The 14102-nt window shown below is 32.0% G+C and overlaps 1 protein-coding gene and 1 pseudogene across 2 annotated transcripts; both read left to right on the top strand.

The window, feature by feature from the left end:
- The first annotated feature begins 1341 nt into the window (after positions 1 to 1341).
- On the top strand, positions 1342 to 6320 carry LOC11439269 (F-box/kelch-repeat protein At3g06240). 2 transcript variants are annotated; one of them, XM_003609446.4, is made up of 2 exons: positions 1342 to 2567; positions 5997 to 6320. In XM_003609446.4, exon 1 carries the CDS (start codon positions 1398 to 1400, stop codon positions 2538 to 2540), a length of 1143 nt encoding a protein of 380 aa, XP_003609494.2. In that variant the 5' UTR covers positions 1342 to 1397; the 3' UTR covers positions 2541 to 2567; positions 5997 to 6320. The 2 variants fall into 2 exon arrangements, with proteins under 2 accessions (XP_003609494.2, XP_024636296.1); XM_024780528.2 differs by having other exon boundaries at positions 5991 to 6320.
- Positions 6321 to 10096: 3776 nt separating this feature from the next.
- On the top strand, positions 10097 to 12503 carry LOC11439268 (F-box/kelch-repeat protein At3g23880-like; annotated as a pseudogene).
- Positions 12504 to 14102: the final 1599 nt, after the last annotated feature.

The raw sequence follows: 14102 nt of genomic DNA, 5'->3' as shown, positions 1-14102 counted from the left end.
TTGAACCAATATTTATATTTAGCGAGGTGATTTAACGAATATTCCACCAAAATCATTTGCAACTCTATCGGTTAACCACCCTTGTTTAATTCCTCACCCTAACAAATCTTTATTGGGGGTAATGATCATTTTTGTCCTTGAATATATGACAAGTAATCACAATAGTTTCACAATATATCAAAATTTTAAAATAGTCCTAATTGTACCCTATGTTAGTCAAAATTGTCGTATTAAAACCCTCTTGAGTTAGATTGATAATGTTGACTTCTAATGTGCTCCTCTCAATGTCTAAAGTTTGATTCTATCCGGTGCCAATCATTTCGGGGGTTGATTTAACTTCTTGAAAAAAAATGTTGTCATATTAGTCCCTTAATATACTTATATATTGTCATATCGGTATTTATATAAAAATAGTTAAAGTCAACGTTAAAGAACATTTTAACATGAGAGATTACTTTGATTAAGTACTTCCTCAGTCTTATATTAGGTGTTCCATTTAAATTTTACACGGGATATTAAAAAAAATATTAATAGTGTTGATTTAAATGTTAAGATATTTGTCATTTATTAAAATACTCTGATTATTAATATTAGTTAGTGAAGTATTGAAATGCAAAAATTATGGATATCGTAAAATTGATAATAATTTGGCTAAACTGCAGTTTTGACCCCCTAACTTTCATAAAGGTGCGATTTTGGCCCCCTAATAAAAAAATTACAATTTAAACCCCTATGTTTTAGCCCCTTTGCAAAAAAGACCTTTTGGTCAATTTTGACCGGGTCAACGCACAGGTGTCATGCCACATGTGTATTTTCCCATTTATTTTTATTGAAAAAGCCAATTGTGTAATACTTGAATTAAAAAAAAATAAAATGGAAAGGTTGTGCATTTGAAGCTGGTGCATTTGAAGTTTGTGCATTTGAAGCTTCAGGGTGTTGAAGAGTTGGATTATCCTACAATATCACAAAGTGTGTTATATATCAGAACCTTAGCTAGCTATCAGAAAGTGTTATAACAGCACAAAGTGTGCTATTACACAATTGGCTTTTTTTTAATTCAAGTATTACACAATTGGCTTTTTCAATAAAAATAAATGGGATAATACACATGTGGCATAACATCTGCGCGTTGATCCGATCAAAATTGATCAAAAGGTCTCTTTTGCAAAGGGGCTAAAACATAGGGTTTTAAATTGTAATTTTTTTTATTAGGGGGTCAAAATCATACCTTTATGAAAGTTAGGGGGTCAAAACTGCAGTTTAGCCTAATAATTTAAGACAAGGAAAATTAGGACCAATGAAAGAATATTTTAAAACTTTAACGGTTACCGTATTCTTTATTTTGTTGTCAAACTCAAAGAACAAGCACGCTCCACGCATAGCCCCAAACTCTCACGATGAGAAACAGTTGCAGAGAAAAAAGACGCACAGTGAAGAAGAAGGAGGAGAAGACAGCGCCATATCTGCCACTTGAATTGATAATTCAAATCCTTTTATGGTTACCGGTGAAGTCTCTTCTACGTTTCAAGTGCGTTTGTAAGTCTTGGTTTTCTCTTATCTCCGATACTCATTTTGCAAATTCTCATTTTCAAATTACCGCAAAACACTCTCGTAGAGTTTTGTTCATGTTAAATCATGTTCCGACTACACTATCTTTAGATTTTGAAGCATTGCATTGTGATAATGCTGTTTCTGAAATTCCCAACCCGATCCCTAATTTTGTGGAACCCCCATGTGATTCACTTGATACGAATTCAAGTTCGTGTAGAGGATTTATATTTCTGCACAATGATCCAGACCTATTCATATGGAATCCATCAACTAGAGTTTACAAACAAATACCTTTGTCTCCTAATGATTCAAATAGTTTCCATTGTCTATATGGATTTGGGTATGATCAATTAAGAGATGATTACTTGGTAGTTTCTGTAACATGCCAAGAATTAATGGACTATCCGTGTTTGAGGTTTTTTTCATTGAGAGATAATACTTGGAAAGAACTTGAGGCTGCTCACTCCCCGTATGTTCTTTATGCTTCTGATAACATAGTAGGGTCACTCTTTAATGGAGCTATTCATTGGCTGGTTGTTCGTGGTGATATAAAGAGGCAAGTTATAATTGCATTTGATTTAATGGATCGGAAACTTTTAGAGATGCCTTTTCCTGATGGTTTTCACCATACAACTGATAATTGTAATTTGTGGGTATTTGGAGAATTTCTCAGTTTATGGGCTGTTGATTGGGCTAATGAAAGAGTTGAAATATGGGTGATGAACGAATACAAAGTGCATTCTTCTTGGACTAAAACTCTTGTCCTTCCTATTGATGGCATTTATACTCTTTCCTTTTACCCAATATGCTCTACAAAAAATGGTGACATTGTTGGAACAGACGGTGATATCAAATTACTAAAGTATAATGACAGAGGACAGCTTCTAGAGCATGGATCATTCTGGGACGGTCCACTTCCATTTGGATCCCAAGTGACCGTGTATACAGAGTCTTTGCTTTCACTCCCTGGTGACAATGTGCAAGCCTAAGAAGACATCACAAACAAGAAGAATGAGGTATTAAAATACTATCCTTCACAATTTTCTTGATATTTACCTTGTATTACGAACTATTGGCCAGCTGCAATGAGTATAGTGTTGTTTTATGTTTATTGGTCAACTATTTGTAGTATGTTTGTTGGGCATGTTGACAGCTTTGTTTGTGTGATTCACTGATATTTATACATGTGTCACTGGATTGAGTTCTAATGTATGTTGTGGTCATTGCTTGAAATTGTTTTATTTTTTAATTTATTTTGAGTTTATGCATGTTGGTCAGGATTACCAAATCTGCTAAAGGTGGTTGTCTTATTAATGTTAACTGTGCTAGTTGTTTTAATTACCCCAACAAATTGTCAAATCTAGACCTGTTCTAGAGTCATTGCTCTAGATTTTTCTGAAAATATCCTTCGTAAGTGTTATGATTTCATAAAGATGAGATTACACGCTTACACCCACATAAAACTTTCCTCTTCCTCTGCTTGATTTTGAAATTAATGCAGCAAAAGATAAGAAATTCATTTTTTTTTGTTGATATGTGGAGATATTGATGTCCTCAATCATGTATATTGTTAATGTTAACTTTGCTAGCTGTTTTAATTTCCCCTACAAATTGCCAAATCTGGTACCTGTTCTAGAGTCATTGCGCTAGATTGTTTTTGAAAATATGCTCCGTAAATGGTTTCATAAAGATGAGATTCCATGTTTTCAACCACATAAAATTTTCCTTTTTCTCTGCTTGATTCTGAAGTTAATGCAGAAAAATATCAGAAATTCATTTGTTTTCCCTGTTAATATGTGGCAGATATTCATGTCGCGAACCATGTCTCTTTTCACCTGACATAAGTACAATGTGTAGTTTACATTACTATATAGAAAATCTAGAGATTAATGAGTTGGATAGAAACATGATATATGACAGAACATTATGGCATTGTTTGATGTATGTAGCCGACTCCGCTTTGTAGGATAATGTTTGGTCGTTGTTGTTGTTGTGGAGATATGTAATATATATTTTCCTGCCCACATTTAGTAATGCAAGCTTCGGTATAATTTCTATTACTAAGACTTTGGTGTTAACAAGGCAGTTTTTTCAAACTATATTGATTACTATTAGTATTATTGCTAATCAGAGCGTTTACTGTCTCAATGTGTGATATCATGGCGAAAAATATGTTCAACTGTTTGTAGTTGTTTCATTGGCAATGGAAGATATGTGAAAATAGCCAAAGCTTATTATATTCCCATTATCTCCACCTGAGATTTCAACAATATCAATTATGAAAAAACACTTTAGCTTTCTTGAGACTTTCTTCTTTTTTATTCTGTTAAATGAAGAGAAAACTAGAGACTTGATGCATTCCATGTATCTAAACTCTAAACTACTCAGTGGAACTGAATTATGTAAACCAAGAACAATAAATATACTGATCATATCTACTGCAATTACTGCTGTTACAAGATTCCTATATATGCTTTCCAACATCTTTCACAGGGGTTAGAATCCTCTCCATTTCTAAAAAGAAATGGGGAGCTTCATATAGCAATAATCAATACATTAATATTGTTTTATTATGGTTAGGATCCTTTCCATTTCCCCTCTCCGTTTCTTCTCTCCATTACCATAGTTTTAGAGTCTGTCTAGAGAGTATTTGAATCCACCAAAGTCACATTATTATATTCATACTCCAAAAACTATGGTAATGTAGAGGGTGAGAAATAGAGGACCATTTCCATTTTATTAGTATGAGGAAAAATAATAGATTTGTAAGGAGCCTGAAAAGATAGAATTCCATGAAATAATGTCAAAAAGAGAAATGCTAGAAATACACTCTTTTGAATATACTCTTTCAACACACTAATTATGACAGGTCTATTCTTTTAAAAATCAACACACTTGCCTCGAGATTGATCATTTTTGAAGTGTTCTTAGCCTTACTTATATAAAAAGCATCATTATTGTGAAGCAAGCTAGGTATGATCTGTTTTGATTTTCCTTTCACTGTAATACTGCATCTAGACAAGCAACATTTGACTTCCATTCCACAGATATGTGAAGAGTTTCCAAAGAATTTTTGAATGTAATAATCGTCTCGTAGTACTGGCAGTTGCACAAAATTAAACATATTTCCACTCTAATTAATTAGTTTATACATGTGTGTGAAAACATGCATGATATATGTGTATATCCTTATACTCAAGGATACATATATTTTAGCATCAATAAATTGATTTTTGTGGTTGAAAAGAAACAATATTGTCTTCAATGATGGTTTATTTGATATGCGCGAGATGTTAAGTGCACTCTTTGAGTTGATTTGCAGCAATGAAGGAGGGTCCACAGTTATAATTTCTAAGATTGATGCATCAATCCATTAATTTGTTTGAAGCACAGAAGTTGATATGTTTTATTTCTTTTGCTGAAGTGTTTGGTCTTCATATTTGCTGTGTTGATATTTATTTTGAAGTCATAGATGTAGAGCTGTCAAAACGGGCGGTCCGACCCTAAACGGGCCGGCCCTAGCGGGCTGGACCAAAAAGCCCGGTTGACAAAACGGGCTTGAAATATACTACCCGAGCCCGGCCCTACACGGGCCGCGGGCTAAACGGGGCGGCCCGTATTAAAAATTATATATATTTTTTATTTTAAAAAAATACTATAAAACACTACTATAATTTTTTTATAAATAATATTTTAATATGTTTAAATAATGTCTAGCACAAAAGTAAATTGTAAACATTTTCGTACAAACGTCGTAAACTAAAACGACGAAAAAAATGATTTTAAATAAATTAGATATGTTATGGTTATAGATATTTATATATTCGATCTTTAAAACTATAAATAACGAAATGAATAAATATAATTTTATATTACATTTATATTTGTGTTAATTCATTGAATTTTCACTTTTGTTTTTTTTACTTTGATAATCAACTAAGTAAATAATTATTTGAAAAATATATATAATTTATAGAATTTTTTTTTGTTATGCGGGCTAACGGGCTACCCGCGGCCCATTCGGGCTAGCCCTAACGGGTACCGGGCTAAAAAACCCTATTAAAATTCGGGCTCAATATTTTAGGCCCAAGCCCTATATTTATTCGGGCTAAACGGGTCGGCCCATCCGGGCCGGCCCGTTTTGACAGCTCTACATAGATGTTGTTGTTTAGCCATTTTCTGAAGTCATACGTATGTTGATGTTTACCCATTTTTTTCTCTTTCTAGTTTAGTTGATTATCTGCATAAGGTTTACTTGCTAGTTATGCAGATTTGGTTGGTTGTGTCTATTTCACATTGACAGTTCAGTTCAAAATGTTCCTTCTTTATTTTTGGCACTTGGTTTTTTTGTTTTATGGATTTACTTTTACATATATTCTATTGTTAGCTTAATTCTTTGAGTTGCATTTTTTTTCACACCTTAATAATAGTCTTTTAAGTTGCAGTGAATTGCACAGCCATAAAGCAACTTCAGAGAACGAGATTGAAGACCTTCAGACATCTTGTGGTGTTACATATTTACTGAAATGAACTTCAACAGTCCTGCGCAGAATGCTTAGAACTAGTTTTCATCCATTTGCAACATTGATTTTCCTATTTTAGTTTATCAAGATTCTTCTATATTTATATATATTTTTTCAAGTAGAATGTATGTTTCTTAATGGGAAGGTAAAGATTAGATGAAGTTCGAGAACTTGGAGTAAGACGAGAGAACATGTTAACTTATAATGATATCTTGATTAGTAACTTGTGTTGTTGTTAATAGATCACTATGAGTTATATTTTGATTGAAAATAAATAATGATGATAAAGGAAACTATCTAATGATAGGGTACTGCTTTGTCATGTGTTACATAATGTTCAAGTGAAATTGATATCAATCAGCCACCCGATGAAAATTACATCGAATATGGTTTGATTCCACACGGTGAATGGAGATCCCGGAGAAAACTCACTTTCAGGTAAGGTTGAAAATGAGTCGAGTCAAACCGAATTCATCTGAGCTCGACTCGATAAGAATTGGCTCGGCTCAAAATTTGACTCGAATTCAATACGAACCTTTTTCCTAACTCGAGTTCGACTCGTTTAAAGTTCACGAACTACTCGGTTCAGCTTGTTAGGTTCAAAACAAATTTTTTTTGTTGTCAAAATGTATAGCTTGACCTTTTAATTAATTTAAAAAAAAAAACAAAAATTGAACTAAATAAAATAAAACTACAACAGACCATGCTGGTCATAGAAAATAAAGTTGAACTTTATAAATTATATGAAAACTATATCAACGGTGGTGTAGCACAGTCCATGTAGCAGCGTACTGCATATATTGCGCAGCACACTTCTCATTTTATATCTCCTTCTCCTGTTAGATGTTTTCAAACTCCCCGATGTGGGATTAATTTTAGTATACGTTGTCAATCAGGGCTTCTTCTTTGTACAAGTATGTTATTAGCTTCTTTTTTTTTTCTCTCTCTTTTATTATAATTATTGTTAATTAAATTAGTAATATATATATATATATATATATTATCGAGTCGGTTCATGAACCAACCGAATTAAACTATATACAACTCAAGTTCGACTTATTTATTTAACGAACTTAATTTTCAGCTCAAGTTCAGCTCATTTGGTTTGTGAACCAAGTTCAACAAGATAATTGTCGAATCGAGTTTCGAACTATTGTCGAGTTGGTTCGAATCATTGCAAGCCCTACTTTCAGGGCTACCCTGGAGTAAAATTTACAATCTAACTTATGTGTTACACCTTTGTATACTTTAAGACCATATTTGTACTTGTTGTATTGTTTTTTTTTTTAAAAAAAAAAAAAGATAAATTAACCCATCTAAATTGACATCGGAGAGAATTGAACCCGAGACTTTGCATATGAGAACACTTTCAGATCCAAGCCAACACTATGAGACCAACCTAGGTGGGGTCTTGTTGTATTGATCTTAAGTAAGTATGGTAGTTAAGCTACTAAAATGAGTAGACAATGTTAGCTACTTTGGGTTAAGGAATCCCCTCATTAGTTAAGGTACTCAAATGAGTAAACAGAGTTAAGGTAGTGAAATAAGATTACCTAGGTTATAATATCACCCCATTAGTTAAGATACTCAAGACTTCGTTATGAAGTTGTGCTATTTGTACGATTAAAATTGAATAACTAATGCAACACTATATAATATTGTTTGTGACGAACACAGAAATTAAAACCAATCAAAAAAATATTTAAAAATAGCAAATAAGTTGTCGGTTGTACAAATGAGATGTTCACAAATCATTTCTTTTAGTTATGAGTATTATTCGATATCATTTTATAATGTTTTGGTCAATATTTTCCACCACCGAACGCTCTATTTTATTGATTAAAATTCACTTTGACTCCAACTCTCTCAACCTTTAGTTCAGAGAGAGGAATACAAATAATTTTTTTCTTCTATAGAATACAAATAACTTATTGCTACAACTAAAATAAGTAATCTTGATTTTGCTTTTAAAAAAAAATCCTTGATTTTTATACGTTTTGATTTGTATATTGGCAAAATTTTCATTAAAACTAACATTTATGGTAGCAGAAAATAATTAGCAATGTTATACCAAAAAATTAAATAAAAAAATAAATTTTTTTGATGATGAAATAAAAGAGATGCAATAACCGTTCCCGTGAGCATAACTCAATTGTAGAGACATTATATATATGTAAAGTTTGAAGTTTGAACATCAATCACTCTACTTATCTAACCACTATACTACTTGATATGAACAAAAAAGATGTAATAGTCGTTATTTGAACATTTAGGCTCTGCTAGACATTTTCAGATTTGGAGTTTATAACTTATAAGTTAATACGACAAAAAAAAAAAACTTGTTTTTAGTAACATTTACTTTTATCCCTCTCAAAATAATTAGATAACTTAATTTATTCTTCTTAAAAAATTACATAATTTATTTTGATAAGCTATTTTTTTTGTTAGGTTTTATTGAATAATAAAAGCACAAATAGTCATTTTTTTTCCTAAACATTTAACAAGTAGTCAAATAACTTATATTTTTAATTTCAAAATAGTTTTTTATTGTTAACTTTGTTAGTCAAAATAATATTTAGGTGAAATGCATCTAAAGGTCCTTTAAGTTTTTCGTTTTTTCCAAAGTGGTTCTTTAAGTTTCAAAAGTCCCAAACAAGTCCTTTTAGTTTTTGAATCGTTTCAAACAAGTCCTAATGTAGATAACATAGTTGGTAATTGCTTCCTTGAACTCATCTTTGGTACCAAATCTGACTCCTGACACCCACTTAAAATTACTCATCTTTTTAGGCATGACAAATGGTGGATAATGCACTTTGTTGCTTTCATTTGAATCATCGTCATCATCCTCTAAAAAGACTTGTTTGAAACGATTCAAAAATTAAAAGAACTTGTTTGGGACTTTTGAAACTTAAAGGACTTGTTTGGGACTTTTGAAACTTAAATGACTACTTTAGAAAAAATGAAAAACTTAAAGGACCTTTAGATGTATTTGACATAATATTTAACGTTAAAATAGTTTCTTAATGTGAACAATAACTCTTTTTGAGAGAGTGATATGATAGTAACTAAATATTTATATAAAAGTAAGTATTACCTCTATCCCTAATTATAAGACTCTTTTGAGAAATTTTTTTGTCTCTTTTTATAAGACCCTTTTGCTATTTTCAACTACATTAATTATTTCTTTACATACATGCCTCTATATATTATACATCTTTTTCTTCAATCAGCAATAAATAACATGTTGAGAGCATAAATCAACTCTCTATTTTAGAGGATAAAATTATAAAAACAAGGGTTAATTAAGTTTTTAGTCCTATAAATATTTACAGTTTTGTTTTTAGTCCCTACAAAATAAAATCATACTTTTTAGTCCTTGTGACATTTTTCTTAAGCATTTTAGGGACAAAAAATGTTGATGGAAATTTTTTATAGGGACTAAAACTGTTGATGGAAAATTTTATAGGGACTAAAAACTGTGATTTTATTTTGTAGGGACTAAAAACAAAATTATGAATATTTATAGGGACAATTTACTTAATTAACCCTAAAAATAATAGTAATTACAAACATATTTAATACAAATATCCACTATATTAATTTATATTATTTTTTCAAAAGGGCACTATAATTAAGGACGGAGGTAGTAAATTGAATGAATGATATTAAATAGATGTCGAAATCCAATCTGTAAACTCTCCAAGACTAAAAGTAAGTTTATGCATTATTTATCTCTTACCAAACCAAATATATGATTTTAGAGCAATGGTATTTGAACAACCATTTGCTAACAACTTTTATGATAACCTCATTTTTCTCTCTTTTCATTGATAAAAAATAATGGAGAGAGAAAAAGAAAAAGAGAGTGAGTAAAAATATAATGTGAGTATGAGAGATAAAATTGTTTAAAAATTTTCAAAAAAAATGGTTGTGCATACATCATTTGTCATGATTTTAAGTTGATACAAAAATGACTATTTGTCCAATAATAAAATGCATCTTGGGAAAAGAGACATCTCACATTAACGGGGCACAATCAAACCATATCCTTTTAGAGACCTGATACACACACTATTGGTGCGGCTTTGAAGAAGAAATAGTCGCAGAATGGAGACGATGGCACTGCCGTGTCTGCCTGATGAATTGATAGTTCAAATCCTTTCAAGGTTACCAGTGAAGTCTCTTATTCGTTTCAAATGTGTCTGTAAGTCTTGGTTTTCTCTTATCTCTCATGATCCTCACTTCGCAAATTCACATTTTGAACTCACCGCTTCAAAACACACTCATAGACTTATTTTCATCACAAACTATATACCGAAAACACTATCTTTAGATTTTGAAGCATCACAAACCCCAATCTGTTTATCGTATTAAAAATACAAGTTCGTGTAGAGGATTTATATTTTTTTACGATTATCCAAACATCATATACCTGTGGAATCCATCCACCGGAGCTAACAAGAAAATACCTTTGTCTCCTTTTGGTTCCAATTTAGATGCAGCATATTACTATGGTTTTGGGTATGACCAGTTAACAGATGATTACTTGGTGGTTTCATTCTCCTATGTACTAAACTTTGATGATGATCACGTTAATTCGCGATTGGAGTTTTTCTCGTTGAGAGATAGTATGTGGAAAGAACTTGAGGGTACTCCGTTCCCTTATATGCTTTACCCTGATGAGCATAGAGTAGGGTCACTTTTTAGTGGGGCTATTCATTGGTTGGCTTTTCACAATGATTTAGCAAGGGATGTTATTATTGCATTTGATTTAATGGAAAGGAGACTTTTAGAGATGCCTTTTCCAGATGGTTTTGGCCTTGAATCTGAATATAGTCATTTGTGGGTATTTGGACAATTTCTCAGTCTAACGGGTATGGATCATGACAATAGCAGAGTTGAAATATGGGTGATGAAAGAATACAAAGTGCATTCGTCTTGGACTAAGACTCTTAATTTGTCTATTGATGGCATTCCCTACTTTTCCCCTATATGCTCCACAAAAAGTGGTGACATTATTGGAACAAATGGTGAAACTGAATTGTTGAAGTATAACGACAAAGGACAGCTTCTAGAGCATAACTCATTCTGGGACGGTCCGTGTCCAATTGGATCCCTGGTGACCATGTATACTGAGTCTCTGCTTTCACTCCCTAGTGACAATGTGCTACCCTAAGAAGATGACACAAACAAGAATGAGGTATTTAAAGATTATCCTTCACTATTTATCTTCTATTATGAACTATTTGTAGTATGTTTCTTGGAAATGTTGACAACTTTGTTTGCGTGATTCAGTGTTATTTATGCATGTGTAACTGGATTGAGTTCTAATGTATGTTGTGGTCACTGCCTGAAATTGTTCTATATTGTAATTTATTTTATGAGTTTCTACATGTTGATCATACCTGCATGTCCTTTATTCTACTTTGGTTTGTTGAGTTGTATTTCAGTAAGAAAAAATAGTAAGAGGGAGAATTCTTTTTAAAACAAGAATAATTTTTTTGTTAAAGCTTTGTAAATTGTGAGTTGCATAATGAGTCCAAGGCAAAATAGTAGTTTGATGAGAGATTGGGGTTCATTATAGTAACTCCCCACATGCTACTCCTCCAAATTACTACTCCATACACAAGGGGATTGTTATCACAACCGAGGCTGAACATTGCCTAATGAACTGCTTCCCCTACCTATAATTCCAAATGCCAAACTCATTTGACTGTAACCAGTATTCAGTGGCAGTTAACCTCCCACCAGCTTTTCAAAAATTTAGTTGCTTGTTGAAGCCTTCCATCAATCTTGTTTGTCTTAATATCCTTCCTTCCTTGTATCTATCTTTAATGTGCTGATTTAAGTTATTCATGCTACCCCTTGTTCCTTTAATTGTTTGTTTTAGCATCCTTCATGCTACGTATCTTTAACCTGCTCATTTGAGAGAGTTTACTAACATCCACATTTTTTGGTCCAAGGCCGATGATTCAATTCAAGAAGAAAAATTTGCTCTATTCAATTTTCAATCACCTGCTATGTCTAATTTCAGAACCTTTTCAAAAGTGCTGGAACTGGAATTATTCATGTGCTCATCATTCATGCTCAGATGAGACTTGTCAACTCCACCTGTTTTTCCTATTGAATGTCTCTCTTATTGCAAAGCATGATAGCATTGGTCATCCTGTTTTGATGGCCTCAAGTGTTCAAGATTGTGATTATAATTGATATTTCTTCTTAGAAGTTGATTTGTATTTATGGTTCCTATCACTGATGGATGATCATAATATCGAACAAATGTTTATATGATCAGTAGCTTTTTGTTTTATAATGGGAATTGATGAATTTTTTTAATTCTACTCTGTTTCTTGATTCTAACGTACTAGACATGAGAAATTGGTGTATTAACTATTGATAGTATGGTCACAGTTGATTCCTGATTTACCATTTTGAGGCTTATTCTGTTATAGTATAGTAATCTGGAATTTGGTACCAAGAAGAATCGAGCTTTGGATTTTAGGGGCCTTGGTGTCTAACATAACATGTTGGTGATGAAATTATTGCCATGTATACAACCAGATCAGATCATAAGCATAAATATATTCATGTCAGATGTATATTTTGTGCATAGATTTATCACGTAATTCACAACTCAATTTTTTCACAAGATCCTTTTAGATCCCTTTTTCCATGTATTTCTTTATTTTATGGAACATTTTTTTTGAGTTATATTTGTTTTTTAACACATGCAACACGGAGATGTAATCTTATGTAATTATGCATTGCTTAGTCATTTGAAAATGTTTTTTTTTCCTTTCGGTCTAAACCTTTGCCTGGAATCCCACATTTTTGAAATCCGGTTCTTTGTAATGCAGTTCAACATGGCTCAATATTACTTCACATCTGCTAAACGTGGTTGTAATATCAACTGATAGTGGTTTTAATTTCCCCAAAAATTGCAAAATTTGGAACATGTTCTAGAGTGGTTGCTCTATATTTTTCTTATAATATGCTTTGTAAGTCTCTTGGTTTCATTAATAAAGATGAGCTGCCACTCTTTCAGTCGCATATAATATAACTCTGTCTGAAATTTCTTATAAAAATTACATTTAACGGAACAAAATTGTTGATACTAGTAGTGTTGTTAGAGTTAGACCAATCGGTTGAACTGAGTATCAACTAGTCTGCTGGATGGTTCAACCACGACTTGTTCTCCGTTTCTCATCACCAAATCAGATTGTTTCTTTCTCAACTAGCATTGATAGTCAATTTGGTAAATGATTATATTTATAAGTAATTTTTGCTAGCATTGTTGAAGGAATGGATTTTGATTTCTTGAACAAAAAAATCTAATGTTAATTGATCATATCATATATTTATATATATATATATATATATATATATATATATATATATATATATAATATACTTACGAGGAAATGAAGTTTTCGTATCTAAAATTTTGAGGTATAAAGTCCTAACCTGACCCGCTTGATCTTTAAGCCAGCTATTGATCCTTTTTAATAAGAAAGGTTACATGTTTACAACTATTTGATGAGACTATTTAGATATACAAATACATTTTAAAATAATGTATATTTAGATATCAAATATAGTGTATAAATACTCTGGTATTTGGAAACGGTTGTGCATGTGACACAACATTTAAAAACAGTAATGAGTAGACAAATAAAATAAGATGTGAAAGTGGGAAAAAGATTAAATTAGGAGGAGGCAAAGTGAGGTTGTAGTAGAATTGCAGAGGCTTCTGCAGATAGATCCCCTCGTGCGGCTCACCCGCTGACTCACACTTTGTCCTTTTAATCTCATCATATTAATCTTTCTTTTGACCTTTGACCGTCACACACCAATCACACTAAATTAACTTTATATGCTACGTGTGTGTATGTATGTATATATATATATATATGAGGAAAATGGTCATTGGTGAGAGTTAAATTTATGATTTAGGTTCTTGGATCCCCTTCCACGTGAGGTCCTTTTGCTAATATCATACAACTACTATTCTTTTCATGGCACGTGAGA

The sequence above is a fragment of the Medicago truncatula genome, chromosome 4 (genome assembly GCF_003473485.1).
Source record: "Medicago truncatula cultivar Jemalong A17 chromosome 4, MtrunA17r5.0-ANR, whole genome shotgun sequence".
Taxonomy (NCBI): domain Eukaryota; kingdom Viridiplantae; phylum Streptophyta; class Magnoliopsida; order Fabales; family Fabaceae; genus Medicago; species Medicago truncatula.
This window is presented reverse-complemented; position numbering and strand designations above follow the sequence as displayed.

Bases quoted from the DNA above. Each gene is read 5' to 3' on its own strand.
- LOC11439269 (XM_003609446.4), top strand. From the start codon at position 1,398: ATGAGAAACAGTTGCAGAGAAAAAAGACGCACAGTGAAGAAGAAGGAG.